The 26,676-nt window shown below is 44.4% G+C and overlaps 1 protein-coding gene across 4 annotated transcripts in view; it reads right to left on the bottom strand.

Moving 5' to 3' along the window:
- The window catches only part of CACNA1D (calcium voltage-gated channel subunit alpha1 D), a 309,771-nt gene that overhangs the window by 146,885 nt on the left and 136,210 nt on the right, over positions 1-26,676 (bottom strand). For all 4 annotated transcript variants that reach the window (XM_069475891.1, XM_069475893.1, XM_069475890.1 and 1 more), the window contains exons 4-5: positions 10,981-11,120; positions 1,718-1,860 (exon numbers count right to left, since the gene is read on the bottom strand). In XM_069475891.1, the coding sequence (XP_069331992.1) occupies positions 1,718-1,860; positions 10,981-11,120 (283 nt within the window). The remainder of the gene's footprint in view (positions 1-1,717; positions 1,861-10,980; positions 11,121-26,676) is intronic.

Raw genomic sequence — 26,676 nt, 5'->3', positions numbered from 1 at the left:
TCAACTGTTTCCCACCTGGGCAGTTAAAGTATGGGCGTAAAGTCCTCATTTAAGACTCAGACCCCCAGATTCTCTCTGTTGACCCATGGGAGAGTGAAATGCAGATCTCTATCAAATTTCACAGTGATTGTTATTGGGGAAAGGAAGAAATACAGTTTAAAAGTGATTCTCAAGAGTATCTGGGAGCACTGCACTAGCTGATTAGTAAAAACCTCATTAGCCGAGGGACCCAGCACAATGCTATGCGAGTTCTGAGAGCTTTCAGTGGCCAGAGACTTGCACGCACACAACTCATGCACGAAGCCACGGCCCCCAGAGCCTGTGTGCACCACATACCGGAGGGCAGGCTGTCCTGTCATTTGCTCTTTGGGGGGAAAAGCTGTCGTGGTTACTTTGAAATTAGATTAAGCTGTAACGACTAAATCTGAAAGAACATGTTTGCTCACTGAACTTCTCATTTAATCATGTTACACTTAACAGAGCCAGTCATTTTCAAGGTATTTCTATTTTTCTCAATTGATTCCAGACAGTTCTGTGGTTTTGACTTGTGCTGATCTTTTTCAATGAAAATAAATGAACCATCTGGAAAAACAAGTACACATAAAACACCACTTCCTACATTTTAAAATGTTAAATTTGGAAATATTTTTTTTTCCAAAGGATTTTGGTGCATTATAAGTGCCAGTAGGTTTAATAAAATTTCATGAAGAACTTCTGGAGAGGCAAAAAAATAATGACCTCTGCTTTTCTGATGGCTTTATGAGTTGTGGAAAACAGGCACACCCTGCAGTGCCACATCCCTGTGCCAGCCACGCGCATGCAGCCACCTCAGAAGCACCAGTCCTTGGACAGGTACACGACTTCTACCCTCTGAAGTCCCCAACACAGAAGTCCCCTCCAGAGCAGAGCCCAGTGGGGCAAACCCCACACTCCCTGTGGAAGGACAGGAGGCCTGCCGGGCACACGCAGCGTACACCTCTTCCAACTCAGGGGCCTTCAACCTGGCCTGGAGGTCTGGAGCAGGGCAGACCAGGGCCTGGCACTGACTGGCATCACAGGACCTAGTGGATGACAACAGTCTGTCACTCACTGAGAGCCTCTGCTGTGCTGCAAGTGTCCGTGGTGCTAGGGGCCCTCCCTCCACCAGCTCATGCAGTTCTCACAGCAACCTTCAAGGCAGGCCTTACTCTACACCATACACTGGTGGGGAAGCTAAAGCATGCATCTTCTTCCCCAGAGCTGGACAGGCACAGTTCCTGGTGTGGGGAGCCCCCTGTTGCTCCCCACTTTGATAAAAGGCAGTCAGTGAGCTCTCCAGTACCCTCATCTGTGTAACCCACCACGCTCACAAGGGCAGGTCTGGGAGTGGAGGAGGTGATGGCAGTGTGTTGTCAGAGAAGGAAAAACAGACTGGAATCAGGAGGCCTGAACACAAGGCCTCTCACCGCCGCCTCATCTCTCTGCAAGGGAAGATTCTCTCTTCTAAAAATCAGGCTGACAGTAATCACCACCTGTCCCCCTCTCGGGGCTGTCACGGGGATCCAAAGTGACAGTACAAGCAAAAGCGTTTGTTGACAGTAGTGAGGCTACCGTGGCTGTCCTGCTGGCCCCGGCTGGCGCAGAGGAGCTCACCTTGCAGCACCGTTTCACGGTCGTGAGACCCACCCAGAAGAAAAAATCAGCACGCTCCTGACTCTAGGAAAGAAAAAATGCTTACTGGGCACTCCTGACACTAGTCGAAGTGGTCGTAACACTCGAAAGGCACGGAGGGCTTTGACATCAAAGCCTCCTGATTTGCCGCTAGAGTGGTTCCCGCCTTCTGTTTCTTTGGTTAATTGTTCCAAAATTACACTAAACAATCTGAAAGAAGAAGAAAGAAAGAAATGTTAGAGTCTGTCACCCATGGAAGCAAAATAGGACGATAATGGTAGTTATTTTTGAACAAGGGCTAATTCTGTGCGGCTGCTGCTTAACGAAAAGGCAGGCAAGGCAGAGGCAAGAACTGGGCTGTGAAATCCGAACAGGACCCTTATCTCCAAAATGCCCTGGGACAGGGATTAATCTCAGCTGTTTTCATGCCAATGGAGTCCCCGAGAAAGTCAACCTCCACTGAAGAGGGGGCTCACTGGGGACCCAACACTGCAAATGGAACTGTCACAAACTGAAGTGACTACGATACCAACCTTGGTGGCTAGCTTTTCTATAACAAGCACTACATATACGTTATTACATTGATCCTCACAAAATGCTATGCAGCAGGAATTATTAGCACCATTTTACAAATGAGAAAACAAACTCGATGGGAAGGAGTAACTTGCCCAAGGACACACAAATAGTGGAAGAGCCAACACGCAAATACAGGTATGTTGGCCCCATTCGAATGCAGGTTCCACAGGGCAGAGGGTTTTAGTGTGTTTTGTTCATTTGCTCATGTAGTCTGTTCTCGCCGAGTGCCTACGACAGTCCCTGACACAGAGGAAGTGCCCAGAAATATATGATGAATGAACCGATGAGTAACTTCAAAGGCCCACATCGTAGTATGTTATGCCACTTCCAGTGCAGTCACTGACACACACCCCCACCTGCTCCTCACAGGCACAGCGAACGACGTAAATCACAGATGCTAAGCCGTGCAAAGGCTAAAAGCAATTACCTAAGGTAAGGCATTAATACCGTCATTTTTTCTTTTGAAATGTGAATAATATTGTATCTGGCAGACACAATAAATTTTTTTCTACTCCAAGAAGGTTTTTTGGATAAAGCTATTTGCAGGCAATCTGCTCATTTAACAGTTACTTTTGCTCTTTCAAATAAATATTTATTCTTTGGAATTATCGCTCGTTTTTCAGAATAAATATAAATTTACCCGTTTCGAACACCATCAACTCTGGCCAATCAGATTGTGGGCATGATTGGCCCGGCAACAAAGAAAAGGTTTCTGAAGTGTAATTAGCAGCCAAAGCAGAAACTTTGCCCCCACCGGCATGCCTCCGGATTGCCAAGACACTAAGTCTATAAAACCCAGGGTGGTCTGATTGCAGCCTTGATCGGGTAGCCATGTCATTCTGGGGCATATACAGACCAGTCCTTTGTTTTAATAACAGCACAGCAAATGTGCAATGAACCCAGCCAGGAGGGAAAATAAGCCAGGTCTCTACCTTTACAGAGCTTCAGATGGAAGGCTCTCTCATGACGAGGGAAATACATCAAATTTATGACAGGTTTCTCTCTCATTCGTATATTTTTAATTACTGTAACCCCCTGCAGTAAGGCTAAAGTGAAAAGTCTCTCCTCCAAAACAAATTCATAGCTTCATAAAAACCAAGAGAAAAGAAGAAAGAAAACCTCAAACTCTTCTGAAATGTGGAAGCCACAGGAATTTTCATCCCAAAGGGTTGGGAAAGTAATTTATGCAGGTGGTGACTTAAGACTGCTTTCAAATATCGGTGTTTTGCAATGCACGCTTCATGGTCCTTTTATTCCCTAGTCCTCAGCAATGCCCTTGAAAACAGGTGAAAAATGTCTCTCTCCCGTTAACAGAGGAGCCCAAGTCAGAGAGACTCAGGCTCGTTCCCAGATGGCGCAGGCTGTAAGGGGCCAGGCTGGTTTCCATTCCTAAGAGTTATGAGACCTTAGAAAAGTCCTTTTTCTCTGGCCCTCAGTTTCCCTGTCCATACCATGAGAAAACTGGATGAAGTGACCCAAAGAGTGACCTTTCCATTCTAAATAGAATTCTGTGATTCTATTCTCCTCACTACTCCCCCTACCAAAAGAACTATCATGTTTCTGAACAGGTAAGGACATGAGGAGAAAGCAGTAATGGTTCCTAGATTGTTATTAAAAGTTTACTCCAAGACAGGAGAAAAAAGGCAAGGAGCTGCCCAAACTGACAAAATTCAGAAGCACCGGAATGAGCCACATTCTTCTACACAAAAGTTTAAGGAGCCTGCATGCTTGAAATACATCTTTACTGAAAAGTTAGAGGAGTGGGATAAAAGTTGAGTTAGAGCAAACTTTTCTCTAAAGAAATAACGTCAGCTCTGGTAGACACATTGAGTTCTCTTGTGGTCACATTAACAGTTAACATTTTAAAAATATCAATTACTTTCTTAATGTCTCGGTTATTGGGAATCCTGACAAAAGCAATAGGTCACTGTCGACTTGGAATGGAAAATCCATTGGATTGAGGTACAGACTGCAGTTGGAAACTTTAGTGAGTAGGAATTTGATTCAAATGAAGACATCATGATTCGTATTTTTTCTTTTTTAAAGTTTTTCTTCAACTGTTTGACTACAATTTAGTGTATATTTTAGATAAAAATAATCTGGCAGTCTAAACCCAGAGTCCAGTATGCATTAGTTTCCTAGATGATTTTTTTACTTTGTCACTTTACTGCAGTTTAATTTAAACATAAGACACATTCATTTAAGGTGTACAATAAGATGAGTTTTGACAAATGTATAAACCCAAGTAACAAATACCATAATCAAGATATATTAATATTTCCAACACCTCAAATTGTTCTCTCGTGTCCTTTTGCAGTCATCGTTCCTCTAAGCTCAACCTTGGCTATTTATTGTTATAGGTTTTTTCCTTTTCTAGAATCTATATAAATGGAATCCCATAATATGTTCTCCTTTCTGCTTATTTTCTTTTGCTCACCATACTGTTTTTGAGATTTGTCCAAGTTGTTACATTCATCAGTTCATTTCTTTTTACTGTTCTGTAATATTCCACTATATAAATATACCACAAAGAGCCTCTCCATTCACCTGTTGAGGGATATTTGGGTTGTTTCCAGTTTTTCTCTATTATGAATAAAGTCTTTTTGTGCGCATATGTTTTCATTTATCTTGGATAAATACCTAAGAGTAGAACTAGTAATGTGGTCATATGGTAAGTGTATGTTTAACATTGCAAGAAATGGGCAAATTTTTCCAAAGTGATTATACCATTTTCCATTTCCACAAGTGGTGTATGAGAGTTCCAGTTGTTTCACATTTTGGTCAACATTCGGTATTTCCAGTCTTTTTACATTTAGTGAGTATGCAGTGCTGCCGTAGCTCCAATTGCATTTCTCTAATCACCAGCAATGCTGAGCATTCACCCATCTTCTTTTGTGAAGATCTGTTCAAATCTTCTGCCATTTATTGGGTTGTCTTCTTACTATGGGTCGTAAGAGTTCTCTGTATATTCTGCAAACAAATCTTCTGTCACATATACATATTGTGAATATTTTTCCCAATCTGTGGCTTGCTTTTTCATTTTCCTCATTGTCTTGAAGAAAAGTCATACATTTTGATAAAGTCCAATTTTTTAATTATCTCTTTTATGGCTGGTGCTTTTTGTGTTCTGAGAAATCTGAGGTCATAAAGATTTTTCCCTTATTTTCTACTAGAAATTTTATAGTTTTGGATTTTATTTATAAGTCTATGGTCCATTTTAAGGTGATATTTGTGTATGGGATGAGGTAATGGAGACTTTTTTCACATGGATAGTTGTTCCCAGCACCATTTGTTGAAAAGAGTTTCTTCAATCCATTGAATTTTCAAGGCCCTTCTGTCTAAAATCAACTGGTCACATACTTATGGGTCTATTTCTAGACTCCCTATTCTGTTCCGTTGGTCTTTATGTCTACTCCTTATGCTAGTATCACACTATCTTGGCTACCATAACTTTATTTTAGTTATTTATTTATATTTTTTAGAGACAGAGTCTCACTCTGCTACCCATGCTGGAGTACAGTGGCATAGCAATAGCTCACTGCAGCCCTCAAGTCCTAAGGTTGAATGATCCTCCCACCTCAGCCTCCCAAGTAGCTGAGACTACAGGTGCACACAATCACGCCCAGCTAATTTTTTTTATTTTTTGTAATTTTTGTAGAGATGGGGTCTCACTATGCTTTCCAGGCTGATCTTGAACTCCTGGCCTCAAGCAATGCTTCCACCTCAGCCTCCTCCCGAGCCTCCCTCCAGCCCGGCCTACTGTAGCTTTAGAGTAAGCCTTAGAACCAGGCTCCATATTTGTTCTTAAGGATTTCTTTGGCTAGTCCAGATCCTAATTTCCATAGAAATGTTTGAATAAGCTTGTCAATCTCTACAAAAATCCTGCTGGAATTTAGATTAAGATTCAATCTATAATTCAACTGGAGAAGAACTAATATCCTAACAATATTGAATCTTCCAATACATGAACATGCTACATCACTCCATGTATTTAGGTTTTCTTTCTCTTAGCAAGGTTTTGTCATTTTAGTCAACTATTTATACCTAAATATTTCGTCTTTTTCAATGCTATAGTAAATAGCAATGTTTTAAATTTTCATTTTCCAAGTGTTTATGGCTAGTATATAAAAATTCCTGTGATTTTTTACACTGACCTTTTGTCCAGAAACATTGCTAAATTCACTTAGAAAACATAACTATGTATGATTTCAAATCTTTTTAAATTCACTGACATTTATTTTAGGGCCTGGAATATTATTTCTTGATGAATGTTCCAACGTGCATGTGAAAAGAATGTGTATTCTGCTCTTGTTTGGGGGAACGTTCCCAAAAAATGTCAATCAGGTCAGGTTGGTTGATGGTATTGTTTAAGTCTCCCTACATCCTTAGGGATTTTCTGTCTACATGTTCTATCAATACTCCTCAAGGGAGTACTAAAATGTACAACTATAACTGTAGATTTGTTTATTTCTCTTTTGGTTCTACAAGTTTTGGCTTTGTGTACTTGAAGCTCTGTTATTGGGCATATGTACATCTAGGATTGTCACATCCTCTTGATGAAATGACTTCTTTATCAGTATGAAATGTTTCTCTTTATCCTTGATAGCATCCTTGCTCTGAAGTCTATTTTGTTGGATATTGATATAGCCACTCTAGCTTTCTTTTCATTCAGTTTTGCATTGTATATATTTTTCTATCCTATTACTTTCAAATTATTTGTGTCTTTATATTTAAAATAGGTTTCTTAGACACTATAGCGTCTTATTTTTATATATGTATAATCTGATAAACTCTGGATTTTAATGAAGGTTTAGCTGGGTTTAAACCTAGCATCTTGCTATTTATTTTCTATTTGTCCTGTCCATTGTTCCTTTTTCTTCTTCTTCCTTGCCTTTTTTGGATTGAAGTTTTTTTAATTCTATGTAATCTGTACTATAGGCTTATTTAGCTATACCTTTTTAATTTTTTAGTGGCTACTCTAGGACAAGTGTCAATAAAAATTTTCTGTAAAGTGCCAGATAGTAAATATTCTATGATCTGCAGGCCATAGGTCTGTCACCACTACTCCACTTCGCTATAATAATACCAAGTAGCCATAGACATGAGTGAATGTGGCTGAATTACAATGAAAGTTTATTTGCCAAAGCAGGTGGCAAGTAAAATACTTTGTCAATGTGAAAAAAGAATAACAGGCTTAAACCAGATTTGGCCTACAGGCTATAGTTTGCCAATCCATGCTCTAAGGTTTACAATACCCATCTTTAATTTACCACAGTCTAACTTCAAGTAATATTTTATCACTCCAGCTACTGTATCAACACTTGACAATAGTATATGGCTATTTCCCTGTTTATGTCTTTTGTGCTATTGTTGTCATAAATTTTATTTCTACAGAAGCTACAAACCCCACAATACAGTGTTGTTATTTTTGCTTTAAACAATTATCTTGAAAGAGATTTCAAAATGAGTTTACAAAGATGTCTTCATATTTACCCATGTATTTACCCTTTCTGATACTCTTCATTCTTTTTGTGCAGATCCACATGTCTATCTGGTATCATTTTCCTCCAGCTTGAAGAACTGCCTTTAACATTTCTTAAGGCACAGGTGTATTAGTCTTGGATTCTCAAGCTTTGGAAAGTATGAAAAAGTTTTTATTTTTACTTCAATTTTAGAAGATATTTCAATGAATAAGAATTCTAGGTTGGCATTTTCCACCAGTACTTCAAAGATATCTTCCTGTTGTCTTCTTGCTTGCATAGTTGTTAAGAAGTCTGAGATGTCCTTTCTCTGTTTCAAGACTTTCTCTTTCTGTTTGATTTTTAACAATTTTATTATGATTATGATGTGACTTTCTTCATGTTTATTTTGCTCAGGCTTTGTTGAGATTCTTGGACTTGTGAGTTTGTATTTCTCATCACATTTGGAAATTTTGGAGCCATGTCTTCAAATATTTTTTCTGTCTCCCCTTTCTCCCTTTTTCTTCTGAGCCTCCAAATATAAGTATGTTAGGTCACTTGATATTTCCCCACAGGTCACCGAGGTGATGTTCATTTTTTTCCTTAATTGTTACTCTTTGTATTATTGCTACATCTTCAAATTCCCTTATTTTATTCTTCCCTAGTGTCTAAACTGCTGTTAAGCCAATCCAGGAAATTTTTCATTGCAGACATAGTTTTCACCTCTTGAAGTCCCATTTGGTTCTTTTTTATATGTCCCATCATTCTTCATTATAGTCATGTATCCCTTTAAGTCCATAACATATTTATAACAGGTGTTTTTAAATTTTTGTGAAGTCCTTCTCTGCTAATTCTATCATCTCTGTCATTTCAGGGTCTATTTCTATTGATCAAACTTCCTCCTGGTTACGGGTTACATTTCTTCATATGTCCAGTAATATTTTCCAGGACGCTGGACATTTTGAATGTTACCTTGTTAAGTATTTGGATTTTGTTGTTTTCCTTTAAAGAGTGCTGGATTTTGTTTTGGCAGGCCGTTAAGTTACTTGCATATCAGTTTGCTCCTTTCCAGATTTCTTTTCAAACATTGTTAGCAACAATTTCGGTAGTCTTTAGAGCAGGCATTGGTAAATTTTTTTCTATAAAGAGCCAGATAGTAAATAGTTTAGGCTTTGTGAACCTAAACTACTCAAACTCAACCATGTAAACAAATGAATGTGACTATGTTACAATAAAATTTTATTTATAAAAATAGGTGGCAGGCTAGACGGGCTAGGATTTGGTCTACTGGCCATAGTTTGCTGACCCCTGCTCTACAGCAAGTTTAGCGCTACTAATAATGGCATTTGTGGGGTCTCTACTGACAATCCAGGGTGTTTAATTTAATGAAGTCATTCCACTCTGGGCAGTCAGAACTTGAACACCATCCAGTCCTTTGTGAGCTCTTGTTATTATCCATTTTACAGTTCCCCCCCAACCCCATGTACCCCCAGCTTTTCTCTTTTCCCTAATAGTATTCTTTGCCTGGCGTCACAGACTCACACCTATGAAAGCGTAGCTTAGTCTTCAGCCAAAACTGAAGAGGACCCCAAGGCATATTTATGGAGCTCTTTCTCTGAATAGCTCTCTCTCTTCCCATATTTTACCTCTCACATTTCAGCTACTCAGCCTCCCCTAACTCTTGTCTCTATCTCCTTAACCCAATGAGACCACCATGCTCCTCTTGGTTCCCTAGCCTTGTGCTGTGCTATTGTGTGAAAAATGTCTCCAGGCAGTAAGACAAAGCGATCATAGCATGGTGACAAAAGAAATGGAGCTAAGCATCTCTATTTTTTAGCTGAACAAAAGTCCAGTGGCAGAAAAGGCACCCCAAAATTATTCCAGAACCAAGAGATCTGCAGGGCTCTGCTTGCCATTCCTTGTGAGTAGCCCCCGCCAAAGGAAGGTATGGCACAAATCTGCCAGCTGTTCATTTTAGGTGGACTGCCTTTGCAACGATGCCTTAGATGCCAGTGTACTGTGGTGGTTTTTGCAAAAACTAACTTTTTCTTTTCTTTTCTTTCCTTTTTTTTTTTTTGATAAATGTTTCATTTATATTTTTTTTACTATTTATTTATTTCAGAATATCACGGTAGTACAAATAATTTGGTTACATAACTTGCTTTTGTACCGTGCCCATCCCCCAGGCAGTGTGCACTCTACCTGTGAGGTGCTAACTTTTTCTCCCCACAAGTCTAATCATCTCACTGGGCCACCGCTTTGGATCCCATATTAACTTCCTAGGTTGAAAGGACAGGCCCCAAACCAAGCCCACTCTCCCAATACCCAGCAGAATTAGTCTCCAAGGAAAAACCAAAGGATTCACAACAAAAAGATCATCATAAAGAAAAATTACCTTGCTCAACTGAAAAAGGCAGTTGACTGAAGTCATGAAGATGAAAACAGAAAGGCTGTTTAAAAATCTCTCTCTATAGAAATAAATGTAATTTTAGGAGCAATTCATTTTATAGCTAGGGTACCCAAGACTCAGAGACGGGATATAACTTATCTTCCTATGTGGGTATTTGGTCCAAAGACCCAGCATTCCTCTGACACCGATTCATCTTTTTCTTGCTGGCAACATTTCCAGGTATGGAAGGACCAGAGTAACACATGCCACTGTTTTTTATTTTAACATTCTCCTTTAACTAAAACTGCTGATGTTTTCTTCCTGCAACAGGATTTTGGGGAGAACACCTGCTTCTCTGCGTTTTTTTAGCTTATTTCATTTTATTCCAGATATGTGACATTATTTAGACACTTGTTTAGTTATTTAAAATGAGATAGTAAGCCAGAGCTTCTCCCACAAGTCAGCAGAAAAAAACAACTTTGCTCAAGGGATATTAAATAGCAGAGTACCCCAGTGCTATGAAGGCTTTATTAATTTTTTTTTTTAAGTTAACATGGTGCTAAGTAGTAAGAGCTCTACTCATTTGACTCTAATCACCAGCAGGGCTGGTCTATTTGTGGAGGTCCAAGGCCCTGTAAAGGTAAAGCCTCCCACGTTAGGGGCTTAGACTCCCTTCTATAACATGTTACTGAAAAGAGGAGTAACAATAATGAGAAAATTCAAACCAGCCTCTTCCCAGAGATTGACAGCGGCATCACCAGTCCTTAAGGACTCCTGACAGGGGCTGGTGCAATCACTGGCATAAAAGAGCAATCACATTCCCTAAAGAGACTGTGTTCTCTGTTACTCTCTACCCCCACCTCCCATTTTCCGAGTAAACATTTCCCCAAAGTAAAAGGGACTTACCCTACTATTACTATAACAAAATCCAGTAAATTCCATCCATTCCTAACATAAGCATTAGGATGCAGCAATAATCCATACGCTATAATCTTCAAAAATGTCTCGACTGTAAAAATAATCAGGAAGGCATATTCTACTTTTTCCTGTGAAGAGAAACAAAGAACACACCAAAAAAAAAAAAAAAAGGGAAGAAAATGGAAACAAAAAGAAACGGGAATTAGAATCAACATCTCAGAGATATAAGCATTTTCCTCCAAGCAAAGTTTTATTATGAGAAATGGAACAATTACACTGCACCTGCGCCAGAAAGGCATTTAAATTCTAACGCTGAATTTCTCATAAGCAACTAAGTGCAAAACACTTCACTCCAGGCTGCATGGCTGCGTTTTGCCACCTGCCCTAATGCGTGTGCAGTGAGTCTGCCTAGGATGTAACAGGCATGTTTGTTATTTGCACACATTTGCAAAACGCAGCAGGTTTTCCTCCTGAGATTGCTAATTCAGGCCCAGAAAAGCACAAGGGTGCGACAAATATTCCAACAGCAGCTTTGAACAGAATGTCCTTTGGAAGAAATGAAGATGCGTCTGTTTTGACCCCCCTTCCTCTTGGGTTTATGTCTAAGTCAGAGTCAGCTTTGTCACTGAGTAGCAAGGTGACCTTGGGCAAGTCCCTCCCCTCCTCTGGACATAAGTTTCCACATCTGCACAGTAAGGGGGTGAATTCAGGATGGCAAACACCCTGGGGGCTCACTGGCATGCTGCCTCTCCCTGTGGACACCGCTGACCATCGCTGTGCAATTTCCCAGGGAGCCTGGGCTCACCTTCGGAACCCTTCTCTTGTACCCGCCCCAGTAGCCGTACCCATCTGATTGCCACAGACCCTGGAGGTGCCACCCAGGAGCTGAGTGACTCTTAGAGCCTTTCCAGTTCCAACCCATGCAACTCCAGGAGCTGTAGAAAACACATCAATCAGCAGGTCTAAAAACTTGGACTCTTTCCTTGTTTATAAATGTCTTCTGTGTATGGCTTTGGCTTCAATAGGAATATGGACTGATGGAGATGTAATTAGTTTTACAGAAGGCATCCCCTAGCAAGAAGCTACTTAAATAACAACTAAGCAAAAAATCATCAGCAATTAAGACTCTTCGATATGAACTATAAAGTCCCCTATGAATATTAGTGGAATGGGAAGAGAGCTACCAATACCTTAGGGAAATGGAAATCATGGAATTCACTTACTAAGATGCCTAGTGCACGAGATCAAAATAAATTTGGCTCAGGAAACACTTAGCGAGCACCTCTTCTGCACAACAGGCACTGTACCAGGAGCCAAGATTAGAAAAAATGTCCCCACGATGGTCCCTGTCCTTGAAAAGTTTAGTCTGGTGGGGTTGGGGGCTGACGGTTTTGAATATGCACACAGAGAACGTCTACGAGTCACAAAAGTAGTAGCTGACAAGAGGATTCTGTATCTTCAGCCCTCTGATCAGGTCAAAGGTTCAGGCCACCTCTCCCCCCCCCTTCTATTTCACAACTGATTACAGAAAGAAAAAAAAAAAAAGGACTTTGTTGTATCACACGTGACCACTAATATAGACATATTTTTATAAATGCAAATTTATGTAGGTTTTTAAAAAGAAAATTTAAGTTTCTGAAAAGAAACACTTTTTAAGAATATTTTTTAAAAATATTCATTTTAGGATGATTCCCAGAGGTCTAATTCCATGGAATGCTGTCACCTGTTACATATTTGCTTGCAGTAGCACCAACACCCTTTCACATTTAAGAGTGAATCTTGTCTAAGCCCCCCATGCTCTAGCCACGTGCTACCAGGGGGCTGCCCCTCTGTCACTGGCTGTGTGGCAGAACTTCCCCTTGGCTTGCCCGGGGTCCTCTCTCTTGACCACCAGGGGAGCCCTCCAGCCATCACTGTGCACCCCAGCCTTCACTCCACTCTTAGCTCCTCACTGGTCCTATAAAGCTGCGGTGCCCAATCCCCAGGCGGAGGACTGGTACCAGTTCGTGGCCTGTTAGGAACCGGGCTGCACAGCAGGAGGGGAGCAGTGGCAAGCAAGCAAAGCTTCATCGCTATTTACAGCCGCTCCCCATCATTCCCATCTCTGCCTGAGCTCTGTCTCCTATCAGATCAGTCACTGTCTCCAATCACCTGCCGATGGGACTGTCTAGTTACAGGAAAACAAGCTCAGGGCTCCCACTGATTCTGCATTATGGTATGTTGCATAATTACTTCATTATATATTACAATGTAATAATAATAGAAATAAAGTGCACAATAAATGTAATACGCTTGAATCATCCTACAACCACCCCCTCCCCCCCAGGTCTGTGGAAAAACTGCCTTCCATGAAACTGGTCCCTGGTGCCACAAAGGCAGGGGACTGCTACTACAAAAGACAGCTCATCAGTTCTTCCTTCCCAGGTCCCAGAACTATTGTGGCTCCTGTCATTTCTGAACCTGCCCGCCAGAGCTCCTCTGCTGCTCCGAACACCATCAGAGCAGTCTAATAAACTCATTTTTGGTGTGAGTGAGCCAGAGTCAGTGTGTTCACAATTTAAGAAGCCTCACTGCCCCCAACCTATACCTGTGCCTGCTACAAACCTTCTAACAGAACCTGTCCCCAGCCAGGCTCACCCCATGCCCCTGCAGCTTCCAGTCCTTGACAGGGACGGACCCTACTCCATGCTCCACACAGCCACGCTCTCCACGCTGGGCTGAGTGCTATGTGAGACGCCCTCTCATGCCACACGCAGACCTACAAGGATGCCCTTGTTTGCTATCCAGACTCTCTGGTGTCCCGTTCACTGCCATGTCCCCCGTGGAGCTCTCCCAGGAGGCATATGGTACAGAGCTACTGGACAATCGCCCATTCACACTACTGCCAATATTCTAAGGGGCAGTGACCAACTCCAGGTCAGGAAAGAGATCCAGGAAGGCTTCAATGAGGCAATGACATTAGTTCTGAAAGCTCAAAGGAGAAGGAATTCTGTTACTTTAACCAGAGGCAAAAATCCCCGAAAATACCAATCCACTGCACTCAAATCAGACCCGAACCCCTAGATGCAGACCGTCACCATCAATATGTTTTCAAGACTTAGAGTTCTAAGGGAACAAGATAGGCTAAAAACAGCACACTGATTTTACAATTCCTCTTCCCTTTTTATCCTTGCTGCTTTATTTACTAGGCCAGATAGGAAAAAAAAAAAAAGCTTTTGCTGCCATCAATATTCATAGCAGTTAGATCCCTACGTCAAGACAGCACACTATACTTTAGAGCAGAAAAACAAGGCAGAGAACAGACAGTACACCTCCAAACATAGCTTGTTTTTCCTCTTTGGCTTTTATTTATAAGTAATTTTGCCACAATAGCACAAGGGCCATTAGTATAACTGAGTTGTTTAAGATTCTTTATCCTGTCTCCTTGGCCCTCTCCCCCCTCCTTTTTAAAGAATTTGGTTTCTCTTTCCAAAATCCTTGGTGAATTACTTGATGGAATTCATTATAAGAAATATAACCTTGCTTTAATGTGATTCCTATTACACAGACTCCACCGTAACGCCAACTGAGCGGTCTCGGCCCGGAGAGCAGGCAGACCAGACCGCCTGCACGCCAGTGTCATTCCGGTCCTGATCCTGCCGTTAAAAAGGAATCCTAGGAAACAAGTGGACCTCCACAATAAACGAATGTAGTAGTAAAACAATCTTGTAAAACGTTCGGGAAAAGTCGGATAATTATTTGCTTTACAAAAGGATTGCTCATTTGAGAAAAGAATGCCGAGTTAGTCATTTGAAAAGGAAGCCAATATGAAAGTCAAGTGCCCGGCTAGGCAAGGTGGGGATGTGCACCCAGCCCACGGAGCTGGCGAGACGCGGCACAGAGCTGTGGCTGGGATGGACGGCAGCAGAGGAAGCAGCAATGGCAACGGCAAAGGAACCCTCCAGGACCCGACATGAGGTGAGGTGTCCCTGCTACAGGAGGCCTGGGCAGGGCTGCACCCTAAAAGCCCCTCCGCGGGATAAACAGAAAGATGAAATGATCCCTACATCCCATCCCCCTCCCACGTGCCAGGCAGAGCCACACCTGCAGCACTCAGCGACCCACCTGCAGGGATTTCTTCTCACCGGCAGGAGATCCTGAGTGGGCAGGGCCAGTCAAACCTCCCTTTAGAAAACTACCACCAGAGACCACCCTATTATGTATGGACAAAAGTCCCCCATAAGTACTTAAGCCTCCAGAGAAACAAAGGTTCAAATCTAATTTGGAAACCCGGATTTATCTTCTTTAAACAGTGAAATTTCACTGAGAGGAAGTCTCTCAGCCAGTTAATCTTATCCAGAACCTTGAGAAACAGAAACTGTCAACTAAGCAGGAGATGGGAGATGCCAGAATGCTTAATCACACTTGGTGATCTCCTCTCCTATTCTCAAGGACCCTCCTATTAGCACTGAGGTATGAATGGCCATCCATCCATCCGTCCATCCATTCATCCTTGCGCACCTGAGTCCTCCCCAGCGAAGCCTGAACCCTGTCCTCGCAGAGCTCCCAGCCTGCTGTCAGAGCAGAACATCAGCAGAGGCTTGATGCAGGCAGTTAAGATTCACCTCTCTGCTTTGCTCATCCCCCACACGGCCCCGTGTCCTCAGAAAGGCTTTAGTGCTTACACCTGCCAGGAGCTGCCCTCCCTGCCCTCCGTGTTCCGCCAGTGCCCCGAACCCAGGGCTCCTCCGGCAGGGACCGCCCCCACTGTCTTTGCAACTCCAGCATCCAGCACATGCCAGACATACGCAAGGTACCCACAGGTGCTACTAGGAAGTAGAGAAGGAAAAAAGAGAAGGAATAAAGCAACAAAGCTAGACATAAACAGGCTATTAATACACGGGGTTTTGTGATCCCAGCATAGGTATCAAAAAACAAGGTACGTATCTTCCTAAGTTACCACAAACCCTTTCTAGAACAAGTCTGGAATAAACAAACTGCTGAGACAACAGCTGATCTCAACATCTCATTTGGCTTTCCCTTTCTATCCCAACCTGCAGCCACTTGGGCAGGGTCCTCATCCTTCATCCTTCCCTAGCTTCCTCTTCCAACCTCCCACTCCTGCCCTGCGAGGGCCCTTCTCTCCACGCTGCCAACCTGCTCCCTCCCACACACACCTGATGCTTTCCCAGCTCCACACCTTTGCCCGTCCTGCTTCACCCCCCTAGGGAGCCTGCCCCCATGCATGTAAACTCGCCTCTTCAGACACAGCTCTATGACACAGGGCTAAGAGCAAGCCTAGTGTGGTTGAATGGAAAGAACACAGGGCTTGTGGCCATATATCTGTTTTCTGCCAGTCCCAATCTCAGTCACTGATTCCTCCTGTGGCCCTGGGCCACAGTGGAACTGTTCCACATCCTGTGCCCTCCCTCCAAAATGGTCTCCCCATCCACAAGCTCTACTTGTCCTTCAAGGCTCAACTTAAATGACATTTTCTCAGCAAAACCTTTACTGACCTCCAAGACAAAATGAGAGCCCACTGTTATGTGCTGGCAAAGCTCATTATACTCCTTCATAGTCCTAATTCACAAAGGAAATTTAAGTTTTTGAAAGTTACCTCTTTAATAGAGAGCCCAGAAATAAATCCACACATTTACGGTCAACTGATGTTCAAACAAAGGTGCCAAGAACACACAATGGGCAAAGGACAGTCTCCTCAATAACCAGTGTTGGTAAAACTGGATAGCCACAGGCAGAATGAAATTAGACCCCTAACTCACACCATATACAAAAATCAACTCAAATGGATTAAAGATTTAAACATTAGGATCTGAAATAGTAAAAGAAGAAAAACACAGGATAAAAGCTTCTTGACATTGGTCTGGGCAAAGATTTTTCAGATATGAGCCCAAAAGTACAGGCAACAAAAGCAAAAATAGACTAATAAGATAGTGTCAAACTAAAAAGCTTATACATAGCAAAGGAAACACACAACAGAATAAAGAGACAACCTACAGAACAGGAGAAAGTATTTGCAAACCACACATCTGATAAGGGGTTAATATTCAAAATATATAAGGAACTCAACTCAATAGCAAGAAAACAAATAACCTCAATTAAAAATGGGCAAAGGACCTGAATGAACATTTCTCAAAACAAGATGTATAAATGGCCAATACACACACACACACACACACACACACTGGAATATTATATGGCTTTAAAAAAAAAAAAAAAAGAGAAAGAAGAAGAAGAAGAGGAGGAGGAGGAAGATCCTGTCATTTGTGACAATATGGATGAACCCGGAGGACGTTAAGCTGAGTGACATAAACCAGGCACAGAAAGGCAAATACTGCACGATCTCACTTATATATGGAATCTAAAAAAGTCAAACTCAAAGAAGCAGAGAGTTGAATGGTGATTGCCAGGGTTTGGGGACAGGACAGGGGTACTGGGGACATGTTAGTCAAAGTATACAAAATTTCCAAGTACACAAAAGTTAGGAAGGATACCTACTGTACAACATGGTGACTATAGTTAACAACAACATGTTGTACACCTAAAAATTGTTAAGAGTAGATTTTAAATGCTCTCACTACCAAAAAAGTATGTGAGGTAAATGTCAATTAGCTCAATTTAGCCATTCCACAATGTATACATATATCAAAACATCAAGTTGCACATTCTAAATATGTACAATTTTTGTCAACTTAAAAAAAATAATTTTGGCCAGGCGTGGTGGTGGCTCACACCTGTAATCCTAGCACTCTGGGAGGCTAAGGTGGAAGGATCACTTGAGCTCAGGAGTTCGAGACCAGCCTGAGCAAGAGCGAGACCCTGTCTCTACTAAAAATAGAAAAATTAGCTGGGCATGGTGGGGTGCCACTGTAGTCCCAGCTACTTGGGAGGCTGAGGCAGGAAGATCCCTTGAGCCCAGGAATTTGGGGTTGCAGTGAGCTACATGACGCCACAGCACCCTAGCCTGGGCAGCAAAGTGAGACCCTGTCATTCATTCATTCATTTAGAAAATAAAAATTAATTTTAACAAATTACCACTTTAATATTTGTCCCCCCCAATAAATTACCTATAAAGATGGAGATCATCTCTATTTCATGCATCATTGTATTCCCAAGGCCTGCCACAAAAATAGATACTTAAAAACATTTATAAGTGAATAAACAAATGAGCAAAATGAGAGGCTTTGACCTACTATTACTGTCCCTTCTTGCTAAGCAGTTCCATGATGCTAGAGCCCTTGGTTTTGTGCCCTATTCCAGGAAGACGCCCAGGAACGTGTCAGGGAAAGCCTCTGCACAGCCACCCTGCTCCCTCACTGCGGCCCTCCCCGCCCAGGGCAGGGTGTTCAGCCAGCGGCCAGCTGTTCAAGGTGATGTGAGGGGGAGGGTGGCATGGAGGGCCCCAGGTGCCAGGCTACAGGGTTTGGCCTCTGCTTCTCATGTGTGAAACGAGCAGACAGAATCGGATGATCTCTTCCAGCTGGAAAACGACAATTCTCCATGACCCAATGAGCGAAGTCCAAACATAGGCTCCGCGAGGGCCTGGAGACCCCAGGGAGGACAGGCAACCAAGCAAGAGCAACGAGAACCAAGAGCAGCGGCTGTTTTTTCAAATGGCTGGGTCGCCTGAGGTCACGGTGCACGCTCAGGCCAGGCTGGCTGAGAGACCCTCCCACTCGTTGCCTTACACATTTCAGGAGATGACCCAGGGGAGCCACAGAGCTACTATTACACGGTTTCGATAAGCTGATTCAACCTCTAGTAAAACTCCGGTGGGTGAACCGCAGGAGGGTGACCAGCAGGCAGGCCTGGCTCAGAGCCGCTTGGCTGTAAACAGAGGTAATTTCTTCCCCTGCAGGTATTAATGAAGTATGTACTTAGAGGGCCTCCAAAGGGCAGTTTAACACCACATTTACATAAAGAAACTGGCTAGAATAGTCAGTTTGCCTTTGTTTTTCTTCATCTGTGGTTTAAAAGTACAAGTTTTATATGACATTTGTGTCCCCTGAGTCCAATTCTAGTCTGTACAGCTGTGTCACCCTGTTTGAGTCATTCACCCCACCCAATTCTCAGTTCCTTCATCTATAAAACAGGGACAGTCATTCTGGCCCTGTCCACCCAGGTTATGGTGAAAATCGGATCAAGCAGAAGGCAGGGAAGGGCTCTGTGCATGTGAACCTGTCCACAGCAGAAGGCTCACTCCCCAGCGCCAGGAAGTGAACAAACTTCTCCTTCCTGTGGGCGCAGTCCTCGTAGGAGGATCTGGAACCTCTCTGAAGAGGTTCCCCCTGAGATCCCACAGCAGTCCAGCAACCCCTTGACCCCCCCAGACAGGGCAGGATGCTGTCCAGGATGTGCCCAGGGATGACAAGTGGAGGAGGCCAGCAGGGTGGCCTGGCTGACCGCTGCATGGAGGCCAGCTTCAAAGACATCTGATCTAGGAGAAGAGGGCAACGCCATGCCAGGGGTTGCGGAGGCCAGCAGGGAGCTCTCCCCGCTCACCAGCAGAGCAAAGGCAGCTCCAGCTTTGCTGCCACGACTGGAACAGGCAGCTTGTGTGGGGTGGGTGATTATGGCATTGCCACCCAGCAAAACTCCGACGTAACAGCACCTGACTTTCCCCCAGGAACGGCCCCATTCCTACTCCACTCTCAGTCTGGAGGCTATAGGAGTCGGCCTGTGGCCCGGGTTACTGGTTCAGGGACAGGCACACAACCCAACCCACACCAATCAGGTGCAATCAATGCTAATCCTGGGATTTTCTCTTAAACAACTAGCTGCAAAGTTCTATCACCGGCTGGACTTGGCCCTGAGAGGCTATAAGCCTGGAGTTGCCAGGGGGACAGAGATGAAGAGCCAACTCCAAGGGAAGCCAAGCTAGAAAATGGGGAGCAAGGGTGTCAGACAGACAAGCGGAGACACTCAGGTGGGAGCAAGCACTTGCGAGGGTCCCTGTGAGAGCCTCTAGATCAAGTTGAGCCTGAAGTCAAAAATTCCCTTCCCTCCCCGCTTGGGTTTTTCACTTATAAAAGCCAATAAATAAAGCCAGTTTGAGTTTGGTTTTGGGGAGTCCTAGCTAAATACAATGAGCTGCAAGATCACTCTACTTCTCTAAAAAGTTGAAGCATCTGAGGGAGAAAATCTTCAGTAGCTCCTCACTCCTCAAGAGGCAGCTCCTGTGACGGTCCCCCGAGACCCACAGGCGCAGTGATGGTCTCCTAAATGGGACCCACAGGCCCTGCAAGCCACTGCCTCTGGAAACTCATCCAGGCTCGGTTTTCCAAATGTTCTCCTTCAATCTTGTCCATTCCCTGTTGCCATCTTCAATTTCAACTGGTTTCTTGCACTCTGCACACTCTGGTAAACATGATGCTTTCGACTTGCCTTGCTGCCCATCCTGCCCATCCTGGGGACATGGGGACAAGACTCCCATGACCTCACCCAGCTTCACCTCTAAGGCACTGTCCCCCTCCATCCCACCTTGCTTGGCAGTTCAGGCACCTTATTTCAATTTAATTCAATACCACTCAGGGTATCTACTCCATACCCGGCACGATCCTGAGCACTGGGGATTCATTGCTCCTGTCCTCAAGATATACGTATAAAAATTCCAAGACATAGCAGATGACAATTGAAGCTCAAGCAGAGTACCAGGAGTCTCCCTTGGGGAAGAGCGGGATGGAGCAGGTAATCGTGTCAGGAGCATTTGGGAAAGCTCCTTGAAAAGCGCAGAACAGTATCACATCTAAATTCCTCCCCTGGCCTCCCCGAGCATCTCTGCAATCTGTCTACACTCTACTACCAACAACCACCTGATGTCTGCATGGCCCCACCAGGCACAGGGCCCCTGCCCCACTCGATTCCCCCTCCCCACCCCACGCGCCCCCTGCTCCAGCCTATCAGCTCCTGTACTGTCCCACGTAGACACATTCTCACTGAACATCTGCTCCTGGTGACCGCTCTTCTCCAAGACCAAAAGCTGTTTATCTAAATCCTGCTCTCCTCTTTAAGGGAAGACTGGAGAGTTCCATTTCGTCCGAGTACTATTTTGCCCCCACTTTTGAAAGCTTAATGCCCTTAGCAGGGTGAACAAATGACACCCACATGCCCGCTGCCTCTGCCCCCCAGCCCCCTGCAGCAGACATCCCCGTGGTCACTGGGTGGCACTCCCTTCCCCTACCCAAGCCCTGGTGCAGCTGCACGTGGTGCTCTAACCAGGCATCACCCACTGAGCCTCGGAGCTGGCACCTGAGTTGAAACTGTTTGCCATCCACGGTTAAAAGTTATACCATGTGTTTGGCATTTAATCATGAAAATAACACTTGAGCACCAACTACAAAGGGCATAGAAGAGAAAGTCACTGTCTCTGTTTTTAGAAGCTCCTAGTCTAGTTAGGAAGGTGAACTTACTGCTATGTTGTGTTGTAATATTTAGTCAATGCCTTGAGGACAAGAACCATGTCACTTATTGCTACAGAATCCTCCACAGTACCAAAACAGAAAACTGAGCACTTAGCTTCAATAAATACCAAGATGCCATCATCCACAAAGAAGGAAAACAAAACCATGACCTCAAGGCCGCATTTCTAAGTACCTGGGCCAGTGACCTTGTCTTACCAATGTCTAAAAGCAGCTGTAACACCCAGACCAGAACCCCATTTACTGTCTCCTATTTAGGGTTAGAGTTATGCCTTCTTTCTAATCCACAGGAGGCCTTTAGATGACATCCCAACAGCGCAGATCCACCTGGATGGATCATGTACCCTACGCGAGGCTGGTCAAAGTTGTGCGCTGCCTCCTTGGGAATCTATGGTGCTCAGGTCACGTGACAACTGCCAAACACCTACGCTTTTAGAAGAGAAGACTTAACAATGGTTAGTTTGCATGGCATGAGCCAAACCTTCCAACGTGTCTACCTCCATTGCTAAAAAGTAAGAAATAAGCAAACATTTCAAAATGGCAGGAACTGGTTAAGTTTAAAACTGAATAGTTTCATTTTGACAAAAAAGCAGTCATTCCTTTTCTCCACTAACAGAGCAAAACAAAAGCTTTTCAATTCCGTACATGGTTAAATTCACTCATTTCTGAAATAAAAATGAAATCTTATCTCATTTCCTTGATGCCCACTCACATTCCTGCCAACACACCACTTGCACAGCTGGACACAGCTGTCACTGGAGCTCAAGGAAACCCTTTCCAATCTCTTACCTCAGTGATTCTCCAAGCTACAGAGTAAGAAGGCCAGAGAAGGGGTTATTTACATTTCACATATGTGGTTTACAGACACTCAGTTATTTCTGGCCACAGTCAACATGAACAACTAAAAACAGCAATTGTGCCCTCTGGTTTGAAGAGACCTGACTACTCCTGTCTGGTGGGGAAAACTACAACTCCATCCTGGTCCCATGACTGCCAAATCTCACCTGGGCTTCTACATTGTTTCGCCTAAGTCACACCTGAAGGACAATCTTGGCCGTTCAAAGCAACCCAGAGAAGGTCAGTTACGGTCATTTAGCCAACTTCGACTCAGCAACCTGAGGATGCACCTTGGAGGGGGAGCCACCCTCCCCAGTCACAGCTGCTGTGACTACTGTCTCTGCACTGCTGAGCTCCCACCGCAAGGCAGGGACCATGCTGGGAAGCCCCTTCACCTCTACAGTCAGGATGGGCTCAGGTTCCGCCTCTGCCATGTAACTGCTGTGTGGACTTTACCCCTCCTCACTGCAGCTTCTTCATGGTAAAATGAGACTACAGAGAGCAGAAGCTGCCCAGGTGTGCTGTTAGGTATAAACGAAGCAACACATGTAAACACGTGAGCCAGCGTCTGCATGTGGCAAGCTCCCATGGCGAATTCTCATGGAACGTTCATGATTACTATCGTGTCTGTGTAATACCCCTGCACTGCCCCGGCCATCACCCAGCAGCAACACAGTGCCCGGCACAGAGTAACTGCTAAATATCCACTAAGTTAGTACGCGCACGATGTACCTAACTCACTGGTGACCCTGAAGGAAGTGCACAGGTCTTCCCAGAGGAGGCCTTGCCCTGGCTTAGGGCTGGCTCCACTCTGAGGGAGAGAGTCGTCCCATCTAAACCTGCTCCTACGCCTTCCTGGACTGCCCAGCAAAAGTCCATGTGTGGTCTACTAGGGACAGGACGGGACAGTCAGGAGGAGGAGGGCCCAGCTCCCCAGCCTCATCTTATCCCCCCGACTTCACTGTGAAGGCTGAGGAGATGTCTGTGGGTCAGTGGAGAATGGGCAGCACTTGGCATTCATCTCACCATGGAAACTACTCTCTGGGAGGAACAACCGTAACTCATTCATCCCAAAAAGTAGTGCTGAGAAAAGTTGAACCCTTTTTCCCAGTGCACGTGCTAAGGCCACAGGAACATAGATCATTTCTAAGTACATTTACGAATCAAAGTTTCAAAATATTTAAAATGCGGCATCTATAATTGAGATAAAGTGTTTGACATATTGACTCAGAAGATTAATGACTATGCTGATAATTCACCATTGTTTTCATATTAGAAAGTAATACTAAGTTAATTAGGAGACACTGGGAGGCTGAAAAACCAGACACCACTCAATGGCAGCCCTGCAGTGGAAATGAATGAACCAGTCAACGTGGGCAGAACTGAGTCTCCACAGACCCATGCTGAGCTGGGAACATCTAAGAAGCCAACATCACTTGCTTGACCTGGTCTTGCAGGTCAAAACTCACTTTTGTCCATTACTTACTTGACACCTCCCAGGGTCTGGAGAGAAGGCTCTGCCACCATCCCCCAAGCACAGGGTCCCACAGCTTCCTCAAGCAATCCCACTCCCGGGGAAGCTGGTGGCTCCAGAAGCAGTTACTAGAGGATTCTACTTGGTCAGGTGGCCAGGGCTAGTTAATAATCTCTACCGTTCTTTTTAAAGTAAATTTTTATTTATTTATTACCTTCCCTTGTTTATTTATTACCTTTTTAAAGTAAATTTTTATTTATTTATTGCCTTCCACAAAAGAACTTACAGCGGCAAGAATACAAAAATTCAAACTAGGTGAGAAAGAGAATCCTGTGTGGCTGCTTAAAAGGAGAAGGCAGACTCGCGTGTAAGGACGGGGAAGACCGTCCAGGACCCGTTATCACAAGAGCAGCATGAACACTATGATCCCCTTGAGGTCTAAAAAGATGCCGATCTCTTCATAAGCCAGTCTGCAGGGCAGGCACTCAAAGTAAAGAGAAAGATCCAGGGAGACTTTCTAACTTGACTTTTAGGTATCTCTGATTCCTTTGAGCTTTTCCCATTGAGTGTGTCTTACTTTGGAATCAGCTGAAACTCTTAAATATTTAGGAACTAAGTGAAAAGAAAAACAAATTAACAAGGAAAAGAAAATGGAACAAAAGTAAGGCCATTACAAACATGTATCCTGCGAAGTCATATCTTTATTAATGTCTCTGAGATTTTTAACAATTAACGTTAAAGAAGGAACTCACAGCAGTGACACAAGTCACCCTAGCTCTTGAATGAAAATGTTTCTCAGCACAGAAAAAAAACGTTTCTCCAGAGGATTTGCACAGAGAAAAGCATCAGCTGACATCAGGAATTGAGTACCAATTACAGGAAATAGAATAACATCTGCCTGTCTTCCTGGGATTTCTACTGTGATGGAGGAGAGAGGATTGTTTAAATGGAATACACAGAAACTTCATTTAGTGGTTTGCACCCAGCAAGTTTTGAAAAATGCAGATCCAATGGTAAGGAAGAGCCAACCCAGGAAGTGACAGGGATGGAGGTAAATTTCCCATACTGGTTTCTAGAGCAAAAACTCTAGGTAAAGAAACAGACTGGGCAGAGCTGGGCAGGAGGAGACCAAGCAGGGCTATCCTGGGAGTCAGCTATCTCCACGGCTGCACCTGGAGAGGGAGGGGAGTAGACCAGGCGAGACTCAGACAGAGTTCAGGTGGGAAGAAGAATGCACACTCCTGCAGTGGGGCACTGCTGGCAGAAGGCGGGGCGGGGCGTTGGGGGTGAGGAGGGGGGACAGCACCAACTGAAGGCTTTCACCCACAAGCCAGAGTGCCCGAGCAGCAGGCACTCCAGAGACCCGACACCACTGTCCTCTAGGAGCTGGAGAGGCCAGCCCGGACAGGGCAGGGGCAGCACCCACACACGAGCACCTGGAGGCCGGAAAAGAGCATCAACGCCGCAAGCTGGGCACAGGAGGGAAGGTGCCTAGCAGACAGTCTAGCTCACCCCCCGCCCATCTTCCCTGACCCCCTTTAAGTCCAGATGGGGAATGGCTCATTTAACAAAACAAAAACACCTGACCCGGATGGGCAGTGAACCCACACCCCCTGGGCCCTAACCTGGGCAGCAGGTCTGAGAGAAGAAAGGCAGGGCAGGGCTGCGGGTCCCCACCCAGGACTGGAGTCTGCAGGCCCAGGAGGGTCCACAGAAGCTGTGTCACGTGTGTCCTGTGGCAGGCAAGGGGCACACAAACAGCTCTTAGCTGGGAACAGGGCTGTCCACACAAAGGGCATCTGTCACTCACAAGGTGAAATGAAGTGGGGGGCTCCTCTTATCTCACTTGTTTGTGAAAAAGGTGACAAAAAGCCATTTTGTCCCAGCTAGGACCAAAGCCCTCTGCAGCCTGGGCAGGCTCTACAGAGCCTGAGGCTCTAGTTTTTAAAGCATGTTTTTGTGTTTTCATTCACTGAATGAGAGGAATTCTTCCCTCCCTCGCCTTTTTCTGCTTTCTTCTTCCTTAAGACTATGAAGACATCTCCCAAAAGAACATTCTTTCAAGGAAGCACAAGACTGCCTGCCCGCCAGGCAGCTGTGTGGACAGTGGAGACAATGTCCACTTCCCCTTCTGCCCCTCTCCAGCCGTGTAGTCCTAGGCAAAGCCCTGAAGTTCTCCAAGCAGCAGTTTCCTCAGCCTTTCAGTGGTGGCAACAGCACCGACTTCCTGGAATGAAGGCTTAACGCTGATGACAGGAAATGCCTGGCACACGGTTTGCACTCAGCCAGGCGGCTGCTGTCACTGTGGTGGTTGTCTCCGCGAGCTCTCACACAGGGGTACCTCTTATCAACCAAAGGTTGGAGCGTTCTAGAAAGTTGAGGAGTCACACCACTCAACTTCACTTTGCATTGCCACAGTGCTAAGAACCAAGGGGGCACACCCACCCCCATTTGTGCCCTATGACAAAAAGTAGTACTGAAGGCTCAGTAAACAGTGGAGAACAAACAGGCACCTTGAAGTCACAACCACTGAAGTCCTGCGTGGCCAGCTGAATGCTCAAAACCACATCCATCCTGTTAAATCGGGCACAGGCAGATGCCTTTTTAATGGTTTCATAATTACTGAGATCAATCATCATTTTAATAATGATTAGTGTTGGAAAAGGCAACAGGCTTAATCACAATTGCTTCAATTCAAAATTCATTAACACTCTGTGACCAGCTGAAATCACTACACTTGAGCCCTGTACTTCATACATGTTCCTTTCAAGGGGATTGTCCAGCTACTTCGCTTCTGTGCTTTGTACTTGAAAGCTGCCTTTCCAAGTCAGTACACTTCACTTTCCAGAGTCGCTCCCCTGCAAGTTTAGCGCGCGGGCACCCTCGTATCACTGAGACATCTGAACATGAAGAACCTACGGAGGCTTAAACAGCTAAATAGAGGCTATTTTCTAAATG

Source organism: Eulemur rufifrons, chromosome 7 (assembly GCF_041146395.1).
Source record: "Eulemur rufifrons isolate Redbay chromosome 7, OSU_ERuf_1, whole genome shotgun sequence".
In the NCBI taxonomy this organism is placed as follows: domain Eukaryota; kingdom Metazoa; phylum Chordata; class Mammalia; order Primates; family Lemuridae; genus Eulemur; species Eulemur rufifrons.
This window is presented reverse-complemented; position numbering and strand designations above follow the sequence as displayed.